The sequence below is a fragment of the Xenopus tropicalis genome, chromosome 1 (genome assembly GCF_000004195.4).
Source record: "Xenopus tropicalis strain Nigerian chromosome 1, UCB_Xtro_10.0, whole genome shotgun sequence".
NCBI lineage: Eukaryota > Metazoa > Chordata > Amphibia > Anura > Pipidae > Xenopus > Xenopus tropicalis.
This window is the reverse complement of record NC_030677.2, coordinates 107,253,109-107,280,326: the sequence shown is the minus strand read 5'-3', so window position 1 is coordinate 107,280,326 and position 27,218 is coordinate 107,253,109. Positions and strand designations below refer to the sequence as shown.

General features: G+C 38.9%; 1 protein-coding gene across 1 annotated transcript; it reads right to left on the bottom strand.

Moving 5' to 3' along the window:
• Nucleotides 1–5,370: 5,370 nt before the first annotated feature.
• On the bottom strand, nt 5,371–26,710 carry adh6 (alcohol dehydrogenase 6 (class V)). Its single transcript, NM_001011423.1, is given in 9 exon segments — nt 5,371–5,540; nt 6,819–6,957; nt 8,172–8,307; nt 9,755–10,015; nt 19,205–19,424; nt 20,449–20,536; nt 23,396–23,537; nt 24,046–24,147; nt 26,674–26,710. Coding segments are annotated over 9 exon segments (1,131 nt in total). The 5' UTR covers nt 26,692–26,710; the 3' UTR covers nt 5,371–5,515.
• Nucleotides 26,711–27,218: the final 508 nt, after the last annotated feature.

Sequence of the window (27,218 nt, the reverse complement as noted above, 5' to 3'; positions counted from 1 at the left end):
CCTTATTGGAGGAAAAACAATCCTATTGGGTTTAATTAATGTTTTATTGATTTTTTAGTAGACTTAAGGTATGGAGATCCAAATTACAGTAAACAAAATACAAAAAATGCAGTAAAGGAAGTTACTGTAACTTAAGGAGTTCAATTGTTACTTAAAGAGATACTGACACCTCAAATTAAAAAAATATAAAAAAATATATCATAACATTGTCTTTGCATGCGAGTTATAATTTTGCCATAAAAATATTTGCCCAATGCTTTTACGTCCCCTGTTGGATTCCCCATGTTCCTCTATGAGGGGGCTGCCATATTTGTGCTGCAGTAGTCTATTAGGACTAAGGACTAGTATTTCCATGTGGATCAATTGGCTTGGGCAATAACAATTTCAGTTTGATTTTGCTGCAAAAACTTTCTGCTGTTCTTAATTTCTTATTTTATCACACAGCATGTGAGTTGTAGTTGCACTACCCCTTGATCCTTTCACATAGCGAAGGCACATCCTGTGTGTTAGAGTCAAGTGTACCCCATGCTCAATAACCATTCTAGCTGGTCTTGTCTGTATTAAAGCTAAAAAGAGGTTACACAGCTTAACAGCAAATACATGACTTCTCCAGACAAAGAAATACAGAATGACAAAAAGGAAGCAAAAAGGAAAAAATTAAGCCAACAGACCATTGAATACTTTACTCTTGTTTTAAAAATAGCTTTATATATCCCATGTATTGTGACTACATGCTTCTCTATATTAATAATTCAAACTTCCCAAGAAAGAATGTTTAAAGATAATCATTAGTGATGGGCAAAATAAGTTGTCTGGCATGGATTTGTGGCGAATTTCACCATTGGCGGATTTTTTCGCTCATCACTAATAATTATTTCTCAAAAGAAGCTAGGGAATATAAGGACATCTGTTGGTAGGATGGTAAAATTACATGCTATCTGAAAAAAGCACACAAACCATCTTTACTGAAACTAAGGCTAATGCCACATGTAGTGTATGGAGCATATTTTCAGCAAGCCAAAAACCGCTTGCCAAGAATACACTACATAGGCTTAAAAATGCTCCTATCTGTGCCTGCACCCGATAGCATTGAACACTCTCGGGTGCAGGCACATGCATTTTTGGTGGATATCACCTATATGTGCCTGCATCCGAGCGTATTCAATGCTATCGCATGCAGGCACAGGTAGGAGCATTTTTAAGCGTATGTAGCGTATTCTCGGCAAGTGTTTCTCAGCATGCTGAGAACATGCTCCGTGTGTCATTACCCTTAAAGCGGACCTGTCACCCAGACATAAAAAGCTGAATAATAAAAGTCCTTTTCAAGGTAAACATGAAACCCAAATTCCTTTTTTTTTAAATAACACATCCAAACCCATTATAAAGGCATTTAAAAATCCCAGATGTCAATCATATATTGCCTGAGGCGGGCTCTATGCCTTAGGCATAGAGGCGGGGCAGATAATACCTTTAGCTTTCCATTCAGCACTTCCTAGATGTCACTGCACTTCACCCTTTTTCCCTCCGTCCCCATCATCTAATTATGTAGCCAGCGCATGGGTATGGGCATCTGGTCCCCCAACAAGATTTTGGTGTGATGCAAAGCTTGCCTTACTATCAGTTTCCACAAAATGGTAGCTGCCTGCTTGCTGTGATTGAATAGTTCCAAGACTGAAGGAAACAAGATTTATACTTTCCGTATAGTGTAAATGAAGTTTATTTTGCTCAATTAACATGATAGAAAATAATTTGGAGTTTTTTCTTAGGGTGACAGGTCCCCTTTAAGTCTTGTACAAATGCTAAGGAAGTACCTTAATAAAGCTTGATAAAGTTGGAAGCAAAACCTATATTGGATCACAATGTATATGCAATGAATAAGAATAATTTTTGCAACAAATTGGCATAAGGGCTTGTACTGCAGAGCGTTTTTTCCTATGCTCCTCTGCGTGACTTTCTGTATTCCACGGCAAGCAAGCACAGCAAGAAACACATCCAATTCTTCCTAATGGGGCTGTACCACAGGCACATCTAAGCACTGAAAGCAGATGAGCCTGTTGAGTGAGGCAGATGGTGCCTGGAAATGCTTTGGCAACCTATGTGGCCCAAGTGAGGCAGATGGTACACTGGTACCTGGCACAAAAGTTGGGTAATTGTGTTAGGATAACAGGTAAGTAGTAATATCGAGGGAGTCTTTGCAAAGGGTATATTTAGCAAGGGATAATAACTAAGTTCGTGCAGGGAGATAACCAAAGCATATGCAGGGGTATAGCCAGCAAGTGTTAATAACCAGAGTTTTTGTGGGGAGACAGCCAGCAAGTATCAGTACCCAGATCTTTGCATATAGCCAGCAAGGGTTAACAACTACCTTTGCAGGGAGACAGCCAACAAATGCAACTAAGCAAGTCTTTGCAGGGGTATAGACAGCAAGGGTTAACAAAGAAATTCTTAGCAGAAACCAGAACAACTTAACTGGAGCAGTCCAATGGGAATCCATCACCAGGAAATCAGTCCACCAGGAATTAAGCCTAAGGGTTGAGAGGCAACCGTAATTCAAATAACCAGCCTGTTTGTTGCTTATCAATCCAAAAGCCAAGCAAGGTCTGTACCTTTTTTGGAAGAAGCCAAAAGTCAAGACTGAAAACTTTGCCAAGCGAGAACCAGAGGAGTCAGCCTGAATATGTGAGTGATTTCTAGGAATGCTAAATAATAACTGTGCATGCTACTGCGCATGCACAACCTTAACGAAAAGCTTCAGAGGCTAGCCACAATCTCCGGACTGGAGCAGCTGCACAGTTTAGTGCACCTCTGTGTACTTGGCATGCTAGGGCCCATTTTGAATTCCAGCCCCGGCTATACGCATGTGTAATGTGCTATTTTGAAAATGGAGTACCTTACACTTTGAATTACCCCAGAAGGGTTACCTTGAACTTGGCCGGGCAAGTCACACTTTTCTAAAACTCCCAGTAAAGAATGGGTTAAATGAATTATTTCCTTTCAGGTAGGCCCTTGCTGTACTGTTGGAGGAAGGATTAACTACTTATCTATGTATCTAACTCCAGTGGGTCTTAAAACAAATGAAAACTCTTCATTGATGGAACTGATTCACATTCTCTTGCGCTGATCGGATGGTATAAACATCAATCACCACACTGTTACTTCAACTACCTTATGATGTTTCAGCTTTAGTGTTCGCAACACTCCAGAGGTAGTAATCACTGCCATGGTGATCCCCAGCGCTAGGTAAAGCTCACAGTGGTCCCACATTCCAGGAATCTCCTATCCCTGACTCTAACCGCTTGAGTCCCTATACTGGCAGCATTGACACCACAGGATACTATCCCTTCCTGGCCTCCTTGTTGGAGCCAGTGGCTGCTCTATTAACTGATACTGCCTCTCACTCCCAGAGTGAGCTGTTACAAAAACGCTTACTATTCCTACTGGTCATAACTCTACCTCTTTATAAAATAAAGGTTGGCAAAACCATAACCCTCTAAACATGGACATGTTTCTGTGTGGGGAATCAGGATGCATTAGCCTATTATGAGCCTTTGATTTCTCTCCTGAGCTCAGCTCAAACAAAGCAGAACTTTTATCAAAGACAGTTGTGCCTGTGTGAGCCTGTATTCTTGATGAAATGTATGCTGAATAAGGGTCTGTGTGTGTGTATGCTGATTGCAGATTTAAATGTAACTGATTATGTATCAGAGGAAAAATGGCCACTGGGTGAAAGCTGCTATTTGCTTTAGGAACATGTGATAGTGCTAGCAAATGGAGGGGATATACAGTATACAGTATATATAATTCCATTTGGGTGGGGAGACGTGCCCAACTGATAAACATTGTAGGCAAATGTATGCTTTACATGTCCTTTAACTCCTACATTGGAGTATCAGTTTCTCCTTTACCTCTCCGACAATATCTCAAGGCTTAGTCCTAGACCATAGGCTAGGCTATTATTCCCATCATAAATTTTTTCCTTGGCCAACTAATCCGTTCATATCACTTCTAATACTTAAATTTATCTCTTTTCTCTTAGAGGGAGATTTATTAACATTGAGTTTGATTTTTTTTTCCACGATTTGAGCTATGGTTCAAAAATGCAAAGAACCTGAAAATGGGAATGTAAAACTTCATAATCTAAAAGCTTTTATCGGAGTCAATGGAAGTTGTCCTAGGAAAAGTCAAGCCATTTTTATTATTATTTATTTATAAAGCGCCAACATATTCCGTTGTACAATAAGTGGGTTTCATACATTGGACATACAGAGTAACACATAAAGCAACCAATAACCGATACAAGAGGTGAAGAGAGCCCTGCCCAAGAGCTTACAATCTACAAGCCATATTTGCAAACTCAAATTTTTCGAGTTTGTAAACTCAAAAAATTCAAGGTATTCAGTGTGGTTTAGCATTGAGTGTTAAAAGAGAATGTATGTAAGATGTATGTCAAAGAGGAAGTATTCTTATGCAAGAAATATTTTTATCATGAATGACAGTAAATGGTAACCTATGCGAGTCACTGCAAGCTTGCTGGGCTTGTGTATGATCCCTGGCAATCTAAGGGTTCCCCATAGACCAGTCTAAATAAACCAATTTACAATCCTACATGGAGAAGCTGAAAACCTGAGGGCCAGATTTACTTGTGTTCGTATTTTGTCAGGTTTCACCAATTTTTAGCACTAAAAATCATGTATTTTACTAATTACTTGAGAACACAAATATTTTGTAATTTATCAAGTGATAAAGGAGAAGGAAAGGTAAAAAAAAAGTAAGCTTTATCAGAAAGTTCTATGTAAATACAGCCATAAGCACTCGCAGTGAGTTCACTGTCAAAAGATTTGTTGTGTCTGTTTTCCTCTGCCAGAGACACGCAGCTCTCTCCTCTCTCCCCTCTCCTGCTCCCCCCTCCCTCAAGAATGCTAAGAACTCACCCCCCCCCCTTAGGAATGTGGATCTGAGCCAATCAGCAGGAAGTCTTACAAACCGAGCATGTACACTGGGCTGGTCTTGCTTTTGGTGCAGGAGTGAGGCATTATGGGAACTTTCTTTACACAGCTCAGCATTTTTTCTTCCTGTTTGGCTTCTGATCATCTTAAAAGGTGAAATATGGGGAGACTTAAGGGCACTATTGAGAGAACTGAAGGTATGCCTGCAGCTTGAGATTAACTCTTTATTAGCCTTTCCTTCTTCTTTAAAAACCACTAAAAACGCTAATACAAAGCATTCTATGTAAAAGCTGGCAAGGTCATGTAGAAGCCAATGGGAGCTGTCCTAGGCAATCTATGTTTAATTTGTGATTTTAGAGGTTTTCACGTTTGTAAGCACATAAAAATACTTATTAGCAGGAGTATTAATCTGAGCACAATTATAAACAGTGCAAAAGTGTGTTTATTTTTTCCATTGGTAAATGAGAATCACAGTTCAGTACTATTTTCATGCTATACTCAATAAGCCTTCGTGCTGCTGGTAAGCTGTTGATTCCTTTGCATAAGCGTTTGAAGCGTTCCACTGAAGATCAGAAATACAAAACGGTGCGAAGGCTACGATTAAAAAAGAAATAATATTTTATCTTACATGAGATTCCATATGCTCCCCTCTTTCTAATACATGATTAGCAGTGATCACTCCTTTATAATACTCATAACTGTGTTTTACACAATTACTATATTGGCTGGGGTCTTTGTACCTTTAAATTTTGACCATTTGGTATAAACAATGTTCTAAAAGTGTTGGTTGGCTTAAGGCAAAAGTGTAAGCCTGACAAATTCATGACTAGTATCTTGTAGTTTTATGGATTTATCATAACACAGCCAAATTATCAAGTGTTGCATAGATGGTAATAAACATCTTGTTGTTTTGCCTAAATATGATATTGTTATCATAAGCATAATCAAGATACAAACATGACTTAAAGGAGTGGTTGACCTTCAAGTTAAATTTTAGTATGTTATAAAATGGCCATTCTGACTTGACAGTTGGTCTTTATTTATTTTTTATCATTTTTTAATTATTTGCCTTCTTCTTCTGACTCTTTCCAGCTTTCAAATGGGGGTCACTGACCCTGATGGCCAAAAACCTATTGTTCCGTGAGGCTACAATTTTATTGTTATTGTTACTTTTTATTACTTATTTTTTTCTATTCATGTCCTCTCCTATCCATATATCAGTGTCTCATTCAAGTTACTCCCTGGCTGCTAAGATAATTTGGAACCTAGCAACCAAATAGCTGCTAAAACTCCAAACTGGAGAGCTGCTAAAGAAAAAATAAAATCATTTAAAAACTTTAAATAATAAAAATGAAGACCATTGCAAATTGTCTTAGAATATAATGCTCTACAATCATACTAAAAGTTAACCCCTTTAATGAAGCTCTGGATATATTTCAATTTTCCATATACTTGCACTAAGTGGCAATGTGGTCACCAACCTGATCTAATACGTAACAAAAAAGTGCACCTATTAAAGTTAGAGAACCCATCCTGGACATGGGGGTAATTCCTGTATTTCCACAGTGGGTTGTGTCAATAGGTGCAATGCTAATGCTGTTATTAACACCGCACACACACTTTGGCATTCTGCATTGCCATAATGATGCTGATAATCTGGGACGAAATGTTTGCATCTGAGAAGGGCATTGTGCACACTATACTGCATTTGTAAATGTGGTTTTACTCTACTGTGGTAAACTGTTATCCTTGCAAACAAGATCCAGGTTTGGGGTTTTTTTTTCATTAAATACTGTACCTGTACACTAATTTGGCAGATAAAAGAGTGAGACATATGCCTTGCCCTAATTCTAGTTACTGCTAATAACCTACCTTGTTCCTTTGTGCAAGAGATCAAATCCTTCATTGATTTTTTGAAGTGGTAGCTTGTGAGATATCAGCCCATCCAGTTCAAACTTGTTTTCCATAAAATCAGCAACCAGTTTTGGAACACAATCTTTGCTCTTCCATCCTGTAGTATATTAGTAATGCTTTTAAGAATTTGAGTTATCTTTCTCTACTTTGTCATATAATCAGCTCAAAGTTGGGACCATTTTGACTCGGAGTCAGATTAAGCATCTCTAACATTATCCAATCCACAATTTTTCGTTGATGAGTATGAGTTATACATATACTGCATATGTGCAAACTACCTTCACTTACATGAACCTTGTAAACAAGATTCCCAGAAACTAACCATGATTTCAATAGTTGCTCATTCAAATGTCACTCTTTATGATACATTGTGGTAAATTTGTAATACCAGGACAACCCTACGCATATGTAATATACAGGGACATACAATGACATATTTTAGATGAAATGTTCCTCATTGGTTGTGTTGGTTGTGTGGTTGCACCAGTTTAGCAACCACCCAAAAGGTTGACCAATTACGGATATTGTATCTATTCTGCAGAATGATGTCATCTTAGTAGTCTTTTTTAAGCACAGTTTTAAAAGAAATATAATGAAGCACAAAGAACATATTATAAAAGAATTTACACCTACTGCATTTATATGATCATGGAACCCTAAAATACTCTTAATACCTTACATTTAAGAGTCATGGTACATTATCTACAATATATTATATAGAATTAAAATGTTGGACTCCTCTATAGTGTTATATCCCCTTGTATGTGTACTTGCAAGTGTAATACATGAAAAGACAAAATAAATGGCTTTTAAAAATATTAATACATTGTCTTGGGATTTAAAAAGTAAACCTTTTTTTTCTATCTTTAAGCAACACCCATCTGTGTCATGCCCCAGTATGGCCACCCACATGATGAATACTGATTGGGTGGTGCATGGTTTCCCACCATCCAGAATGTGGGTTCTGCAGTGGGGGAATCCATTTTTCACTTATAGGTTCCCCTTAATTGTGTCCATACAGTGTAAATAACCAAAAGTGGGACAATAGTGCAGTGGTCAGGATTACTGCAATGCTAAAATCTGTGATTATAGCTAGGGCACTTTCTGCAAGCAGGTTGTATTTTCTCTTTTTAAAGTAACTCTGGTGTACTCCCACATGGGTAACTGGCTCTTGCTGAAACTGACCACAGTGAATATGATCGGGACTTGCACTGTAAGCTATACTGGGGCAGTGACTGATGTGAATAATTTCTGTCATGTGTTGTATAATATGTCAGCACTATATAAATGTATAATGCAAAAATATATTACCTCCAAACAGAGATCCTTTTAAAGTGCGTCCTGTGAGTATCACCATAGGATCCAAATTCAGTTCTGCTGTTGAAGGAGCTACACCAACAATAACTGATGTTCCGCATGCAAATTTGGTGGATAGTAGAGCAGATGCCTAAGAAATATAACCACAATGGAAACCTTTCATGTTAATACAAACGCTATTTGCTATATGAGACTTAATGCCCTAGAGTTGTGGAACATTTAGGGGCTGATTTACTAATCCACGAATCCGAATCCCGAATGGGAAAAAATCGGATTGGAAACGAACATTTTGCGATTTTTTCGTATTTTTTGCAATTTTTTCGTCACCGTCGCGACTTTTTCGTAGCCGTTACGACTTGTGCAAATTGTCGCGACTTTTTCATAGCCATTATGACTTTCGTGAATTGACGCAACTTTTGCATAGCCATTATGACTTTCGTTAATTGTCGCGACTTTTGCATAGCCATTATGACTTTCGTGAATTGTCGCGACTTTTGCATAGCCATTACGACTTTCGCGAATAGTCGCGACTTTTTCGTATTGAGCGCTCGAAAAATTCATGACAATTCACGAAAAAGTTGCAAAATACCAATCATTACGAAAAAAACGCATTCGGACGCTTTTCGGATGTTCGTGGATTAGTAAATGTGCCCCTTAAACTTGATTTATGTCATATTTTACCTATTGACCTTGCTATCATTTCAAAAATAACCTTGCAGAGTTTTCCATGTTTTTAGTGTATTTACAATAAAGAACACTAAAAGCAGACCAGAGGCAAAAAAATTGCATCTACCAATACTGAACCTCATTCACCATATAGCTACATAGAGCCTGGAATCTGTTCTTTCAAATTCTGAACAAAAGAAGCATGCTGTATGTAATGGGGTAAGGTTTATATCATTACAAAATGCAGACATGATGCTGCACTCAAGATCATTTATAATACTTAATATGCACTACACTAGAATACAATAGCACTACACTATTTGTGTCTGTAAGTTACCCTCCCATATAGATTGTAAGCTCTACGGGACAGGGACCTCCATCCTCTTGTGTCTTTGACTCTTAACTTATTGCAACTTGTATCTATCTGTATTTATTGTTATACAGGTATGGGATCCCTTATCCGGAAACCCAGTTATCCAGAAAGCTCCTAATTACGGAAAGCCTGTCTCCCATGTACTCCATTTTAAGCAAATAATTCAGAATTTTACAACAGATTTCCTTTTTCTCTGTAGTAGTAAAACAGTGCATTGCAACTGATCCCAACTAAGATATAAATAATCCTTATTGGGGGCAGAACAGCCCTATCGGGTTTAATTAATTGTTATTGATTTTTTAGTAGACTTAAGGTATGGAGATCCAAATTATGGAAAGACCCCTTATCCGGAATACCCTTGGTCCCGAGCATTCTGGTTAACGGGTCCTATACCTGTACTTTGTATTTATCTATTATCTTAATAATCCCCTGCTTGTATTAATGTATTCTACTGTACAGCGCTGCGTACATAAATAGCGCCTTATAAATAAAGATATACATACATACATACATACACTAGAATACAATGTTTACTAACCATGACTCTGGTGTTTCCAATACACTCAAAAGAATAATCTAGGCCCCCATCAGTCATCTTTTCCAACACTTTGTGGATAGGTTCCTTATAATCATTTGGATTGATGCACTCAGTAGCTCCCACTTCTTTAGCTTTGGCAAACTTATCACCGTTTGTATCCACTCCAATGATCTTAGCAGCACCAGCTACTTTACATCCAATAATCACAGAGAGACCAACACCTCCCAGGCCAAACACAGCACATGTGGATCCTGGTTCAACCTATTGGGGAAAGAATACATAGATCATCTATTTTTGGATAAAATACTTAAGTGAAACTGCATTGATTAATCCATGAATTAGGAATAGTGATGGGTGAAAAAAATTGGCAGGTATGGATTCGTGGCTAATTTCCGCATTAGCATTTTTTTTTGCGAAACAGGCATCCAAATTAGATGCAGAAAAATTTGCCGTGCAACAAATAATTGCTGCCCACGTCAAAAAAATGATGTGCGTAGTTTTTTGCGTGCAACATTTTTACAGTTTCATGAACCTTTTCAAAGTTTTGCTAATTACTGTTCTGGGTGATATATGTATTATTTCTTGTTCTACTTTTTATCTTTCTTGCCTCTTTCTCTTTATTCTAGTTACCATGGGTTCTCTAATTCGGCCATTACAGTAAATTACATATGATATAGTACCCTGGTAATGCTTAATTAAGGCTCCCTTTTCTGCACTGGTCCCCAAAATGATACGCCAATGAGCACAATTGTTCATTAAGTGGGATTCTCTAAGTTTAGAGGGGCGCCTGTAACGCTAGTGGATATTGAGTTACTAAATACAGAGTATTAATTGGAAAAGTCCTAGTTTTGCATCTTATTATTTTTTATTTTTTACAACCTGGCATTACAACCTTGCCACACCAGTCCCTTGACCATTGCAACGTATAGAACTTGCCATGGCAAGGTGCACTTTACAGACGCGCTTTCCCTTGGAGTAGTAAGCAGTTGTGCTTCCCTTTGAACAGCAGTACTTGCCCTGTAACTCCCGCCTCTCACTGACAGATCTGGATACAACACTGAATCTGAACATAACATTGGTAATAGGAAGTCCTTAATACAATATAGCTACATTTTCCAGCTGCTCTTTATTATTGCAGTATATGCCTAGTGTGAGCTCCTTATTCCTTCACTGACTCTAAGGTACCTGACTAACTTTGTAACAAATCCATGATGATGTTGCTAATATTACTTTCACAAGTTGGGCTATCGGTTTTGTTACATTTAACTGCCGTATCAGCATAAAATGTTGCACTTTCCTATGACACAATTGCTTTAAAATCTCCTGTATATAGTTTTTACTGTATATGCTGTATTTTCTGTGTAAATATTTCCTTTTATTTTTATATTTTTTTTAAATTTTTTTGCTAAATCTTTCGTTTATTCACATCATTGGTGTTTTTCCCTAATGATTGACCTGTGTAGATGACGTCATTCCCCACCTTTCCCGCCACTGAATGTTTATTAGACACTGGTTTAGCTGTCTGAGTCACTTTGAAAAAGGCGATATAGCCGAAACGTTAGTCTTCTCATTAACCACCATATTCATTCTATAAGTGCTGTGAGTGCAGGCCCGGATTTGTGGAGAGGCCACAAAGGCCCGGGCCTAGGGCGGCAGAAACCTGTTGGCGACATGCCGCTCCGCAGCACCAAAATCTAAAAAGTTTTTTACCCATACGGAGCAATGGGGGGACTTCTCCCCACTGCTCCGTATCCAAGTTTGTCCCACTGCGCATGCGTGCGCAATGCGCCCCGCCCCCCTGTTCGCGCATGCGCACGGAAACCCCTCTCCCCCTGTATCGTGCATGCGCACTGGGGGGGGGGGGGGGGCGTTCGACCGGGGGCAGCCTCGGGGCGGCCAATTTGGAAATCCGGCCCTGTGTGAGTGTGGATCTCTTTGTTGCAGTATCTAGTTCTTCACCTGGACCTGCACCCAGGCTATTGTGACCCGATTGATGGCTCTCTCCCAATGTATATATATATATATATATATATATATATGAGAGAGAGAGAGAGAGAGAGAGAGATAGCATCTATTATAAAGAAAGCTTGGAACCTTGGGATTTTCTGAATAAGGGATGTTTCTGTAATACACAAGTTATTATTGAGTGAGGTGACACAAATTATATCACTAAGCACCATTTATAACTGATAACATGGCTAAGGACTATTTATATACTGAATTGTTAAATATAAGGGTATAATAAGTCACTGAAGTGTTCCATGACTATATATAGGAGAGAGATCAAAGTCTCAAATGCTTTTATACAGGTCATGGAGGTGACTACTAATATCCTCATATTTTACTACCAGGGGGAAATCATTTATTATAAGATACACGGTTCAGTGAGTCATGTGACAGAAATCACATCACTAAGCACGATAAAAACTGATGACATCAATAAGCACTATTTATATGGATATAATTTACATGATATTCATAGCTCTTGTGTGTAATAGAGAGAAGTGCAACTTCAGTAGTTGACCACAAGATGGCAAATATGAGAATCCATGGTAATTGACTGATCAATTGTCAGATTGAAAAAGGGGTTAAACCAATAAACAGCACTACTACCTTGCCGTGGAGGATTACATTCCAGCTTTAATTCCACTATCTGCATGAACTCCATGAACATACAAGCAGGTTAACTGACTTGTTATAAAATTGACCATGGTGTGTGTGAATGTGATAGGGACCGTAGATTATAAACTCCACTGGGGCAGGGACTGATGCGAATGATGCATAATCTCTGTATATCTCAGCAGAAATTGACATTAAAACAGAATTAAAATAACTATCACAAGGTAAATGCATGAGGCAAAATGGATCAAGGTAAGAAACTTACCTTAAAACCCCAGTGTTGCATCAAATGTTTCACCTGTGGCAGGACAAGCGTGCTTTGTGATGCAATTGACTCTGAACACCAAGAAATGGGTTTATTTAAGGTTGCCCAGCATTTTACATCTTGCTTGGTTACCAAGTTGGTTCCTACTTTCCTGGCTACTTATTCAATTATTGATTCCTAGTCTTGACTCCTGCCTGTTTAAACGCTGCATGATTGCCACCTGACCTTCTGCCTGTGTTTTATGCAAAAAATGAAAAATACATAGTACTCAGTAACAGAGGTAAAATTCTTACCTGTAATAGTAAAGGGTTCGGGTGCTCATGCCCCAGACCTGCAGCTTCAGGGAGCCAATATAGGGAAATCAAGGCACTCCGGATAAATAAATCGTACTTAGTGCTCAATAAGTTGAAATTAAACCAGTATAGTTTATTTAAACTTACAGTGGCTTGCAAAAGTATTCGGCCCCCTTGAACTTTTCCACATTTTGTCACATTACAGCCACAAACATGAATCAATTTTATTGGAATTCCACGTGAAAGACCAATACAAAGTGGTGTACACGTGAGAAGTGGAATGAAAATCATACATGATTCCAAACATTTTTTTACAAATAAATAACTGCAAAGTGGGGTGTGCGTAATTATCCAGCCCCCTGAGTCAATACTTTGTAGAACCACCTTTTGCTGCAATTACAGCTGGCAGTCTTTTAGGGTATGTCTCTACCAGCTTTGCACATCTACAGACTGAAATCCTTGCCCATTCTTCTTTGCAAAACAGCTCTCAATTGGATTTAGATCTGGACTTTGACTGGGCCACTCTAACACATGTATATGTTTTCTTTTAAACCATTCCATTGTTGCCCTGGCTTTATGTTTAGGGTCGTTGTCCTGCTGGAAGGTGAACCTCCGCCCCAGTCTCAAGTCTTTTGCAGACTCCAAGAGGTTTTCTTCCAAGATTGCCCTGTATTTGGCTCCATCCATCTTCCCATCAACTCTGACCAGCTTCCCTGTCCCTGCTGAAGAGAAGCACCCCCAGAGCATGATGCTGCCACCACCATATTTGACAGTGGGGATGGTGTGTTCAGAGGGATGTGCAGTGTTAGTTTTCCGCCACACATAGCGTTTTGCATTTTGGCCAAAAAGTTCCATTTTGGTCTCATCTGACCAGAGCACCTTCTCCCACATGTTTGCTGTGTCCCCCACATGGCTTGTGGCAAACTGCAAACGGGACTTCTTATGGTTTTCTGTTAACAATGGCTTTCTTCTTGCCACTCTTCCATAAAGGCCAACTTTGTGCAGTGCACGACTAATAGTTGTCCTATGGACAGATTCCCCCACCTGAGCTGTAGATCTCTGCAGCTCGTCCAGAGTCACCATGGGCCTCTTGGCTGCATTTCTGATCAGCGCTCTCCTTGTTCGGCCTGTGAGTTTAGGTGGACGGCCTTGTCTTGGTAGGTTTACAGAGTGCCATACTCCTTCCATTTCTGAATGATCGCTAGAACAGTGCTCCGTGGGATGTTCAATAGAGATGTAGCGAACCTCACAAAAAAAGTTCGAACTTCTGCCAAAAAGTGCGAACTTTTGCAAACTTTGCGAACCCCATAGACTTCAATGGGAAGGCAAACTTTAAAATCTAGAAAAGCCATTTCTGGCCAGAAAACTGATTTTAAAGTTGTTTAAAGGGTGCCACGACCTGGACAGTGGCATGCAGTAGGGGGATCAAGGGCAAAAATTTCTCTGAAAAATACGTTGTTGACCCAGCGTTGCGTTTTGTGCTGTAAAGGGCAAGAAATCACACTACATTTCTAAACTTGTGTAATAAACTGCTTTTACAAGGACTATTGGGTTACAGCAGATGATCAGTACAGGACAGCTGTCCCCAGCAGCTACATACAGAGCAGTAGAAAGTAGATTACTAGTCAGCAAAGCTACCTAAACTGCCCCTCAAATCCCTGCACAGCTCTCTCCCTATGCTAACTCATCAAGCAAACACAGGCAGAATGTAAAATGGCTGCTGGGCTTCAGTTTATGTATGGAAGGGAGTGGTCCGGGGGTGGTCCAGGAGGGAGAGCTGCCTGATTGGCTGCCATGTATCTGCTGACTCTGGGGTGAGAGGTCAAAATTTGGCTCCAGCTAAGGCGAACCCAAAATTGCGAACATCGCTAAAAGTTCGCGAACTTGCGAACATCCGATTTTCGTGCGAATTAGTTCTCCGGCGAACAGTTCGCTACATCTCTAATGTTCAAGGCTTTGGAAATCTTTTTGTAGCCTAAGCCTTCTTTAAATTTCTCAATAACTTTATCCCTGACCTGTCTGGTGTGTTCTTTGGACTTCATGGTGTTGTTGCTCCCAATATTCTCTTAGACAACCTCTGAGGCCGTCACAGAGCAGCTGTATTTGTACTGACATTAGATTACACACAGGTGCACTCTATTTAGTCATTAGCACTCATCAGGCAATGTCTATGGGCAACTGACTGCACTCAGACCAAAGGGGGCTGAATAATTAAGCACACCCCACTTTGCAGTTACTTATTTGTAAAAAATGTTTGGAATCATGTATGATTTTCATTCCACTTCTCACGTGTACACCACTTTGTATTGGTCTTTCACGTGGAATTCCAATAAAATTGAATTATGTTTGTGGCTGTAATGTGACAAAATGTGCAAATGTTCAAGGGGGCCGAATACTTTTGCAAGCCACTGTATGACTAAGTACCCATCTATATGTATGAAACGAGCCTTACACGTTTCATACATATAGATGGGTACTTAGTCATAGGCTGAATAACAATCCACAAACACTGATTATTTAAAGCAAAAATAGCCAATCGCATTACACGGAGGTTGACCAATCACAAAGTACATATGATTAAATTTAATTACATAACAATTGTGGTTAATTGTAAAAAGGAAGCACATGTGTGAAAGTATATTAGCTGCTTTGAAAATGGAATCCGCCATTAAACAGAGAATATTCTGGTAAATCCAAAATTGAACACTCAAACACTCAGCCTTACTGCTCACAAAGCACGATGCATCGATCCCCAATAGCTCACCGCCTGCCCTTTGGAATATCACAGAATCAGAGGAGAGCACCTTCAAGCAGGTTAACTGCTTTATGACTAAGTACCCATCGTAAGGCGTAAGGCTTTATAGCATTATGTGTAAGTTTAAATAAACTATACTGGTTTTATTTCAACATATTGAAATACTAAGGACGATTTATTCATCCGGAGTGTCTGCCTGTTAGTTATAGTTATAGTAAGTTGGGTTGAAAAAAGACATACGTCCATCACGTTCAACCATAATGCCTATATATAACCTGCCTAACTACTAGTTGATCCAGAGGAAGGCAAAAAACCCCATCTGAAGCCTCTCTAATTTGCCGCAGAGGGGAAAAAATTCCTTCCTGACTCCAAGATGGCCCAGTCCCTGGATCAACTTGTACTAAGAGTTATCTCCCATAACCCTGTATTCCCTCACTTGCTAAGAATCCATCCAGCCCCTTCTTGAAGCTATCTAATGTATCAGCCAGCACGACTGATTCGGGGAGGGAATTCCACAATTTCACAGCTCTCACAGTTAAAAATCCTTTCCGAATATTTAAACCGAACCTCCCTTCTTCTAAACAGAGTGGGTGCCCTCGTGTCCGTTGGAAGGACCTACTGGTAAATAAAACATTAGAAAGATTATTATATGATCCCTTTATATACTTATACATAGTTATCATGTCACCTCTTAAGCGCCTCTTCTCCAGTGTAAACAGACCCAACTTGGCCAGTCTTTCTTCATAACTGAGACTTTCCATACCCTTTACCAACTTAGTTGCCCTTCTCTGGACCCTCTCTAACTCAATCATGTCCCGTTTGAGCACTGGAGACCAGAACTGAACAGCATATTCTAGATGGGGCCTTACCAGGGCTCTGTAAAGGGGAAGAATAACCCCCTCCTCCCGTGAATCTATGCCCCTTTTAATACAGCTCAAAACCTTGTTTGCCCTTGCAGCTGCTGCCTGGCATTGCTTGCTACAGCCAAGTTTATTATCTACAAGGACTCCAAGGTCCTTCTCCATTATGGATTTGCCTAGTGCAGTCCCATTAAGGGTATAAGTGGCTTGCATCCCAGGTGCATGACCTTTCATTTATCCACATTAAATCTCATCTGCCACTTAGCAGCTCAGATTGCCAGTTGGTCAAGATCCTGCTGCAAGGATGCCACATCCTGGATAGAATTGACTGGTCTGCAGAGTTTTGTGTCATCTGCAAACACTGATACATTACTCATAATACCCTTCCCTAAGTCATTTATGAACAAATTAAACAAAAGTGGACCCAGTACAGAACCCTGAGGGACCCCACTGAGAACCTTATTCCAAGTAGAGAATGTGCCATTAACAACCACCCTCTGTACCCGATCCTGTAGCCAGTTTTCTATCCATGTGCAAATGACTTCACTAAGGCCAATAGACCTTGGAAGTCCCCACCCTCAACGTCTTGCCTAGCTTTTTAAAATCGTTCTTGAGGACTTCCCCCCCTCCTCTAACTTTGTCATTGGTACCTATGTGTACCAAGACCGCCGGGTCTTCCCAACAATTTGTCCACTGGTTCCACCACATGCCGAACCCTAGCACCAGGCAAGCAACACAGAGTTCGGCATGTAGGGTCTTTGCGACAAATTACCCTATCCACCTTTCTAATAATTGAAAACCCTACAACTATAGCCTGCCTTCCCTTCCTATCACTACTCCCCACAAACCTGTATTAGAGTTGCCGGCTCCCAGGGTGCTCTGAGAGTCAGCCTGCTCCATACATGCTAGCTCAGAGCTGTCTTCCCCAGCATCTTCACCTAAAGCGGCAAATCTGTTGGTTTGTACAAGCTGTGAACCAGCCCCCCTACCCCTGCATCCCCTACTGCCCCTCTTAATTGTCACAAACCTGTCTCCCTCATTAACCTCCACTGTCCCTTCTCCACCCCCCACTACACCGGCCCCTGCCAGTGGTTGCTCAGTGAGCCTCCTGTTCTCCCTTATGTTTGCAGCTGCCCTCAGTGCTGCCAGTTCCCCCCTTAGATTCTGCACCTCAGATTCCAAGAGGAAAACCCACCTGCATCTCTCACAAGTAAATGCTGCATGGAACTGCTGCTCCAGGACCACATACATGCGACAAGATGCACACTGAGTAACACCAGCAATCATACTGGAACTCATATTGCAACTGGGTACTTACAGTCTCCCGAGTGCAATCCCTCGTATAGTGCCTTTTTAGTTTCAAATGCCTTTTTGTTTTTAACGCTTGCTAAACACTTAATTCACATGCAACACTTAGATTACATGCAACACTCGCTTAGCAGCTCCCACACTCGCTGTGCAGTCAGAAACTTATAGAGGTTCAAACCAAACAGCCAAGCGCCTGGTGAGAGTTCTTCTTGATTTCCCTATATTTGCTTTTTCATGAGAAAGGTGGTTATAAAATGGATATTTAGTTCTCGTCTCCCTTTTTAGTTTCTATTAGAGAATGGTGGGGTTTATTTATAAAGCTGTAAAAAAAATGTTGCACACTTATTTCCATTTATTTTGATGGTTGAAATGGACTTTAAGTTCATCTTTTGATAACAACTACAAAAGTGAAGGGATTTCAAATCAAACATGTAACCACTGGGCCATAGAGGAAACAAAAGAAACTAGCAGAGATCCCCTGTTATATTATACTCCTGTGTCTTTGCTTCCCTTAAAGATAGTACAATTGGATATTTGTAACAATAGAAAAAAGAAAACTAGTTAATAATTTAGGAGATGTTTGGAGTGCTTTGGTCCCTTCCTATTACTACCTGACCAGGGTCATGTGGGGCAGTGAGATAAAAAATGGAATCCTAAAGCCCTAAATCTTGGGATAGATTTTAGATTTAATTTTAGATTTTTTTAGATTGATTTAAGAATACCAAAACTGTCAAAGCAGCTTTAAATTGCACGCATTTCTGGTAGCCTATAATTCTGCTGATTGTAACATTTATTGTTAATTTCCATCAGCCATGATTATTTGTGGGACACGCAGACAGTAAAAATATGGAGCTCCAGGTGGGTGCAAAGGCCATAGCCTTAGAGCAGGAGTCCCTAATTTTTTTTAACCTGTGAGCAACATTTAAATATAAAAGAAATTGGGGGCCAACACAAGCATGAAAAAAGTTTATAGGGAGTGACAAATAAGGGCTGTGATTGGTTACTTGGACTGGCAGAATACAGGAGGCTGAGTTTGGAAGTACACATGGTCTTTATATCTTCGAAACTTGCATCCAAGTTAGAAGTTCAAAATGGACACCTACTTTGAGGCCACTGGGAGCAAGATTTAAGAAGGTGGAGAGCAGCATGTTGCTTGGGAGCCACTGGTTAGGGATCACTGCCTTAGAGCATTTCAGCTTGTCCCAGTAGAATCAAGGAGACTTTAGTTTGCCTCACAATTGTAGGCCCATCGATTGTCATTTTTATTATTGTTACTAATAACATAAATAGATTTTCTGAAATCTTTTCCAGACAGACCACCCAATTATAAACTGGTTCCAGACCACTTACCTTGGCTGTGTTCAGAGCAGAGCCATAGCCAGTAGAAAACCCACAGGCAATTAAACAGACTTTATCCAGAGGAGCATCATTGTGTATCTTAGCAACTGCCATTTCATCCAACACAGTGTATTCAGTAAAGGTGCTGGTATGCACAAAGTGGTGGATCTGTTTCCCCTTGCATGTAAATCTGCTGGTGTTGTCCAACATCAATCCAGTTAATTTACCAATGCTGTATGAAAAGTATGTTAGAAACCGATCAGCAAAAAATGATGCCGTAAATATTGTGGCAGAGCAGACTAGAACTGTACAAAGATATGTAGATGGGCTGCAAGATATGCCTGGTTCAGACAGAGTTAGTCTTCCCTTTCAGCCAAGTAATTAGGCTAGTGGTTAGAGCTGCCAGTAGGTGAAAACGGGATATGCCCCAATAGTTGCAGTTAAAAGGATTTAAAATTGGAAATAAAAAATGTTATGCTGTATAAATTAGCATAGGGTAACTTTGAAACTGTGTACTGAAACTGCTAGCACCTATGCAGAACTGTCACAATGCATTGTACCCATGACCTGTTATGATCTTAGCTAATGGAATTTTTTGTGCTGAATTTTCTGTCTGAAAAAGCCCAAAGCAATCAATCTGGCCAATCTGGACATCAGTCCAATAAGCTGCTGACTGACTTGCTGGCTAAGTGAGCAGCAGCCAATTTCAGACATCTGCGAACACCTTTACAATGTGAAGCATATTGGAGCATATTGTCCTACCCATTACATACAGAAGCACTCCCAGAAATCTACTTAATATAGCATTTTCTTAATGCATATTTACTTAACAAAGGTGGGCTTTTGTGCCTAATTCCAGAATTCCTGTCCAAAAAAAGGTAATTATTAGGATATTTACTTATTATGGTTATGGTTAGTTATTTAAGCACCCAAAGCATTTCCTTCGTATACAATATAGTACAAAAACTTGGAATTTAGTAGTATGCATTTGCACTTGTATAACAACAAACTCATACTATTTCCTGGGACTGCTATTTGTTTTGCTCATTTGCCTTGATATACAATAAAATGTTCATGTTTAAGAATCACTGGCACCCAGCTTATTGTTATTCAAGGTAATTTTCTTTTGTACAGGCCTCTAAACTTAAGTAGCAGCCTATCTCAATAGATTGCGGTAAATTGTGCAAAATGAAGGTAGTTCAAAGTCATATATAATAATTTTAAATATGAAAGTGCTCTAAAAAAATGTCACTCACTCAGATTTAATGCACACGTTGCTCTTGGGATCTAAACAGTTTTTGCATTCTCTGCACTGGGGATTGAAGAGAGTGATGACTTTGTCTCCTATAGTGGGAAAGGCACAACAGTAAATTATCGTCTGAAAACAGAATATTAAACATAATGTTAAACATAAATAATGTTCTCCCTGTTCTTTTAAGAGGAAGAAAAGTGTTTAAAACATCAAAGAGCTACTGCCAAGGCCCCTCCCCCACAAACCACACCACCCCCATTCCTGGGAATAACAGGCAGAGTTGGGTTGGCAACAGCCATATCTGGCTGCTTTACTTAATGCCCCTGCCTGGGATTTCCAACCAAGATCATGCACAGTTAAATGCAATCTGCCATTTTTTTTGCACTTTGTGCCCTGTTCTGGACACAAAATTGAATGTAGCTCTTTGCACAGAGATCTGCACAACCCCCCCATGAATACAACACTTCCTGTGTTAGGCAAAGCTGTATTCACAAATGGTGTGTGGGGGGTGGATATACAAAACCACAGAGAACCTGCAGTAATGTCCGCCACACACAGGTACTGCACTTTGCACCCTGTACCATGCAAGCTAGCACTAGATGCAGAGTGCAGGCAGACCCCATACACAAGTGTTTTCAAAATGAGCATTGAGGGGTGTGCTTTTGTATGTATATCTTTATTTATAAAGCGCTACTTATGTACGCAGCGCTGTACAGTAGAATACATTAATACAAACAGGGGGGTTAAAGATAATGGATAAATACAAAGTACAACAATAAATACAAATAAATACAAGGTACAGTTGCAATAAGAGTCAGAAACACAAGATGAAGGAGGTCCCTGCCCCGTAGAGCATCACTTCATGTGCTACAACACATGCCTTCAGGGACATAACGAATAACATCTAGTCTCACGGAGCATATTTTTTGGTTGCCGCAGTCAAATGACATTTGACTGCGCTAACAAATCACCTTCACGGGTTTCTTTTAGTTAGAGGGCACTAAATGGACAGCTGTTGTATCTGACAGCTCTTAGCAATAAGGGAAAGTTGTTCTCACTACTAAACATTTTAAAATATGTGTTAGGGGATCAATGCAGTTGTGACCACACAATTCATACACTTTTATGGAGGTGCACCATGATTTGCACCAGGTAATTATTTTGTAAAAGTGGACAGCCATGTGGTTTTCTACCTGATATGGGTACATAGTCTTTCTAAAAAAAGAACTATATTACCTATACTATAGAACTAGCTCAGTAGTGTAATAATTTGTCTATTTTGTCTTTTACTTTAAAATATATTGTGTGGTCTTCTATTATATTCAGATGTTTACTAGAGGAATGCAATGCAAATACTGGAAAAATAGCCCAGTGCAGTACATTCAAATTTGTATGTAATTAAAGGAGAAGTAAATTCTAATTTAAGAAGTAGGACAACATGTTGCACATTATGTTTGGGTTTCTGTACCAGCCCAAGGTGACCCCAGCCCTTTTGCGGGGAAGATCTGTGCCTCCAAAGATGCCCCAGTAGCTCCCCATCTTCTTTTCTTCTGATTTACTGCACATGATCTGTACTGCTGTCAGTTGTAGTTCTGTAGTATTATTATTGTAGGTCTGAGTTATTACTAGAGGAATGCAAGAGATGTTTATACTTTAGCCTGGTGCAATATGCACAGTATACAAATTATAGCATTTTTATCCATATTTATTTTTAGGGTTTAGTTATTTCAAGGGAATGGAAGACCAGACAGGACTGGCCAGGTGATCATGCTACACTGCAGTCTCTCAAATCTGTGTGACAGTTTTTTCTAATACAAAATGTGGTCAAGAGTCACACACAGATAAACTACTTTTGTTAAAGAGAAGCAAACTAAAGAAAATAAACACAGGCATGTGGTACAAAGTATGTGGCTTTGGGAGGTAACTAACAAATTGGTACCCCTTATTTACCATGTTTTTCCTTTAAAAAGTCTGTATTTTAGAAGAATGTCATTCATCTGTCTATTCTACTTCTTGCACTTATAAGCAGGGTAAAAAGAAATTCCAAGTTTACTAATAAAATGAAAAATTACGGTACAGCGGCCAATTAATGTTGCTTAAGGGAGAACTAAAAAATGCAGGTCTCCATAAAAAATATATTGCATAAAACAGCTCATATTTAAAACCCTACCTCATCTAAATAAACTGTTTTCATAAAAATATACATTTTTAGCAGTAGGTGTTGCTGCCATTTTAGGTACTAAGGGTTTCTAAGTCATACAGCTTCCAGCTGTGTGCAAATAACTGCAAGCCTCTGCCCCTGCCCCTGCCCCCCAGCGCTTACCTTTTCTTGTGCCAGAGGTCCAATGAGGGCCGCATTTATAGTTTAAAAACTGGTAATTTGGCTCTTAAAGTTACCAGGATCGGCTTTGTGCCACCCCTGGTAAACTTGGGGATGCTGCCACCTGAGGAGGGTTTCTCAACTCGCCTCATGGCAGCAGAGCCCAACAACACTGGGGTTGTGGATGACCCATAGTTTTGATTACAATGGTGCGTGGGTGACTTGTGCTTTTTTCCTGCTATGGGTCACCCTGTGCAGGGAGGTGGAATTTTATTTCTGCTGGGGGGCAGTGTTTTTGTATTTCAGGGATACTAACTGGCTTTTTGTGATTTTAGGTGAACTTTCATTGCTGACGCCAAAGGACCCTATTGTATTTGTATATGCTTTTTTTTTTTTTTTAGAGGTCATCTTGGAACAAATTATTTTTTGTGTTTCCTGGGTAGAACAGAGATAATTAGCACAATACTTTACAAAAAAAAAAGGTTGTTTTTTATTTTAATTTGAAGAATATTCAATATTTTACAAATCAAAATGCATTTGGTATCAAAACTGAACCCTATGCAAAAAGCATAATGATGTACTTAATGAATAATAAAATATAAGTTGTCATACTTGTGCCCATTTGCTTCACCTGGTTTTATATTTTTCACTCCTGGGCCAATGCTTTCCACTATACCAGCACCTTCATGGCCCAGAATCACAGGAAAGTTCGGAAAACTCATTGATCCATTAAGTACATGGTCATCTGATCGGCAAATCCCAGTTGCCACCATCTGCACAAAAGCATATTTGAAATCTTGATCCATGAGCTAACACATAAAACTGCATAATCAATATTTAAATAAAAAACAAAATATCAGACCCTCATAGCTTTAAATTCCCAAAACCTTGATAATTCTGTTAGTGATACTGACACCAAAATAATTCTTTTCAATAAATGATTCTACCTCCAAACATACCTATAACTCATGTGGACTGTTTTTTTCCAGAAAGCCCTTGTTGTCTAAATAAACACTTCCTAAGATCCTGGACCCGACTGTGTCTTCTAAGCCTGTCAGTCAAAGCAGGAGCAGGCTGACGTCAGTGACTGAAAGGATCCACCCCTTTCCTTTTCCCCTACAACAGCAGACGGGCTGTATGGTGTTTTTTAATGCAGACTATTTAACTAGACATGTTATTTAAGGGAAAAACTTTCACTACACACCTTTTCCACAGAATGCAAATGCAGTTACAGCATAACAAGTGCTTAAACAATGAAAACACATTATGGGCAATATTCACCTTTACGCGAACTTCATGAGCCTTTGGAGGAGCAACTTCAATGTCCTCAATGCTGAAGGGTTGCTTAGCTGCCCAGGCCACCGCAGCTTTGCATTTAATCACCTGTAAAGAAAACATTTAACTGTGTAATTCTTATTTATACAGCTTATTATGAAAAAATATATTTGTTTCTCACATTACCCTCCCACATGACCTGGATCTGAAAGGGACAGTATTACCCCTTGTTTAACATGAGTTCAGTGAACAGAGATTATGTTGAACAATTGTCTATTGTTATTTCTCCATATTTGGTCTTTCACTTTACACACTTGTACTTTGACACTTATCAACTGCAATTATTCCAAGTCCAGATGGGGTAATTTTCCATGTTCAGGGGTCAAAATGATGTTGGTGGCAAGTTCTTTAGGTGCAATTCTGCTGCACATTTGACACTTGCTGCAGTGGAAACACCAGAGTTACTGCCAGACTTTCAAGGTGCATTGTTTCCTATCTGGAAATACAAAGTCATCTTTACTAATAAGCAATAGTGTCCCTTCTGTTATAGTTCTTGAACTTCTCTCTGCAACTGTTCCTTTTTGATAAAGTAATCTTGCAGAAAAAAACAATATTTAGAGGAATAAATAAAATATACTGTATATGTAAATAAAGCAATAAATAAATATATCTCTGCAAAAAGCACAAAGAATATTTGCTAATACAGGTATGGGCCCTGTTTTCCGTATAAGAGAACTCTCCGTAATTTGGATCTCCATAACTTAAGTCTGCTAAAAATCATTTAAATATTGAAAAAGAACCCAATAGGCTTGTATTGACTACAATAAGGATTAATTATATCTTAGCTGGGATCAAGTACAAGGTACTGTTTTATTATTAGAAAGAAAAGGAAAATCATTTTTTAAAAATGTGAATTGTTTGATTAAAATGGAGTCTATGGGAGATGGCCTTTCCGTAATTCCGAACTTTCTGGAAAAGGGATCCCATACCTGTATAAACAATGGGTTGTCTGGGATAAACTTTGGGTGAACTGTGTTACTGACAAGCTTGTCAAAAACTATTGCTTAAGACCAGTTAATAATTAAACATCTATGTACGTGCAGGAATCTGTTAGCAAACAAACTTTGAAAATATTCATTTCTTGGCTCAATGTTATAATGAATATCAAAGCCTTTCTCCATGTTATCATGGCAAATACCAGAGAGGCTGCTATAAGAATCCATAGACAGTCACTATTTATTGGGCCTGTGGGGGCTGTTTGGGCCTCTGTGAATTATTATGAATCCCAGTCAAGACCTGCATTATACTGTCTCTAAATATAGTTAATCAAATAATACCTTCATTGAGTTAAATGAGTAAGATAGACTCCCAAAAATATAACAAATTAAGAGGAAAGAGAAGACAACTGGGCTAACATCCTTAGGTATTTGGGTCGAGCGATATTCAAACATATCATTTTGAATAAGTTAAAAGCTTTTCTTTTATTCGTAGATACAATTTGATATACAATTTCACCTGTGGCACTTGTCACTTTAATTAGAAGGGGAGTGTGATAACAGGAAATATTACTCATCTCTTGTATATTGTTGTAGTTGAACTACATCCTTCGTAGGTATCTGGGCCTTGGAAATCTGAATAATTTAAGTTTTTTTCTTCTGTACTATTGATATAAAGACAGTTTTAATTACAACATTTGTCACTTAAATAAAATTGGGGGGCTGCATTAATAAATACTATGGCATTAGTATAACAAAAACCACTAGTATTTTGTTTGGAAAAGTAATTGAAATGATCTGGAGAGAGAACTTTTCAATTAATCTTGTTTTTTTTTTATCTATTAGTTTTTGAATTATTTGCATTCTTCTTCCAAGGGGTTTTTAAATCTGGGGTCACTGACCCCAACAGCCAAAAACGATTGCTACGGAGGCTACAGTTTTATTGTTACAGTTGCTTTTTGTAACGTATCTCTCTATTCAGCCCTTTTACTATTCATATATCAGTCACTCTCTCAAATTACTCCTTGGTTACTAAGGTAAATTGGACCCCAGATAACTGCTAAAATTCCAAACCAGAGAGCTGCTGACAAAACGTAAAATAATTTAAAAACTGCCAATAATAACAAAGACCAATTGCAAATAGTTTAATAGCACTCTCTACATCATACTAAAAGGTAATTTAAAGGTGAACAACCGCTTTAAAAAAATAATTCTGAGTAGGTAAAAACGTTTCCCTTGGACTCCAAAAAGTAACTATATACAAAATGTAACTATTCAGAGATAATTTCATTCATTTCATGATATAGTGTGTGAGAAAATGTAGTCTCATTTTAGTAATGAAAAAAGTAAATTAATTGCATTGATTTATTTGACAGTTTTGGTAAACATACCTTTTAGGGGTCTGACTGCAATTGCTATAGCAGTAACTAAAGCTATGGTGCCTACTTACAATCATAAGGAACTTAGATAACTTATTAAGTGTAGTTTTCACAAACTATATACTTAGAATATGTTTACTTGAAAATAAATGTGTGTTCTTCTTCACTACACTAACAATATGCACTCTGGCTAAAGGCTCCCATGCATTCTGTTTCTTACCAACATCCCCATAAACCCAAAGAGATTAAAAACAGCTTACTTTCCCAGCAGTGGCCATCTCGATGTCTTTGTTTCCCAGATTCCAGAGTCTGTAGGAAGTAAAACCTTCCAGCAGATAGCTGTTAACAGGAGTCATATAAAGAACCACAACCCCTCCTGCAGGGTGGAATTATGGTGTTTCTCAATCTTAAAGCAACACCAAGAAAATACATGTCCTGCTATTCTGGTGGAAAGGTTCCCTATAATATTTTTCTTATTCATGTGCACAAAACTTGGCATTTGTGCATACTTTTTTTAATCTGTGTGCTCAGACAGGTGTCAAAATGAGTAGGGAGGGAAATAGATTTAAGTCAATATACTGATGTATGTATGTATGTATGTATATCTTTATTTATAAAGCGCTACTTATGTACTGTACGTTGTACAGTAGAATACATTAATACAAACAGGGGTTTATTAAGATAATAGATAAATACAAAGTATTACAATAAAGACAAATAAATAAAAGATACAGTTGCAATAAGAGTAAAAAACACAAGAGGATGGAGGTTCCTGCCCCGTAGAGCTTACAATCTATATGGGAGG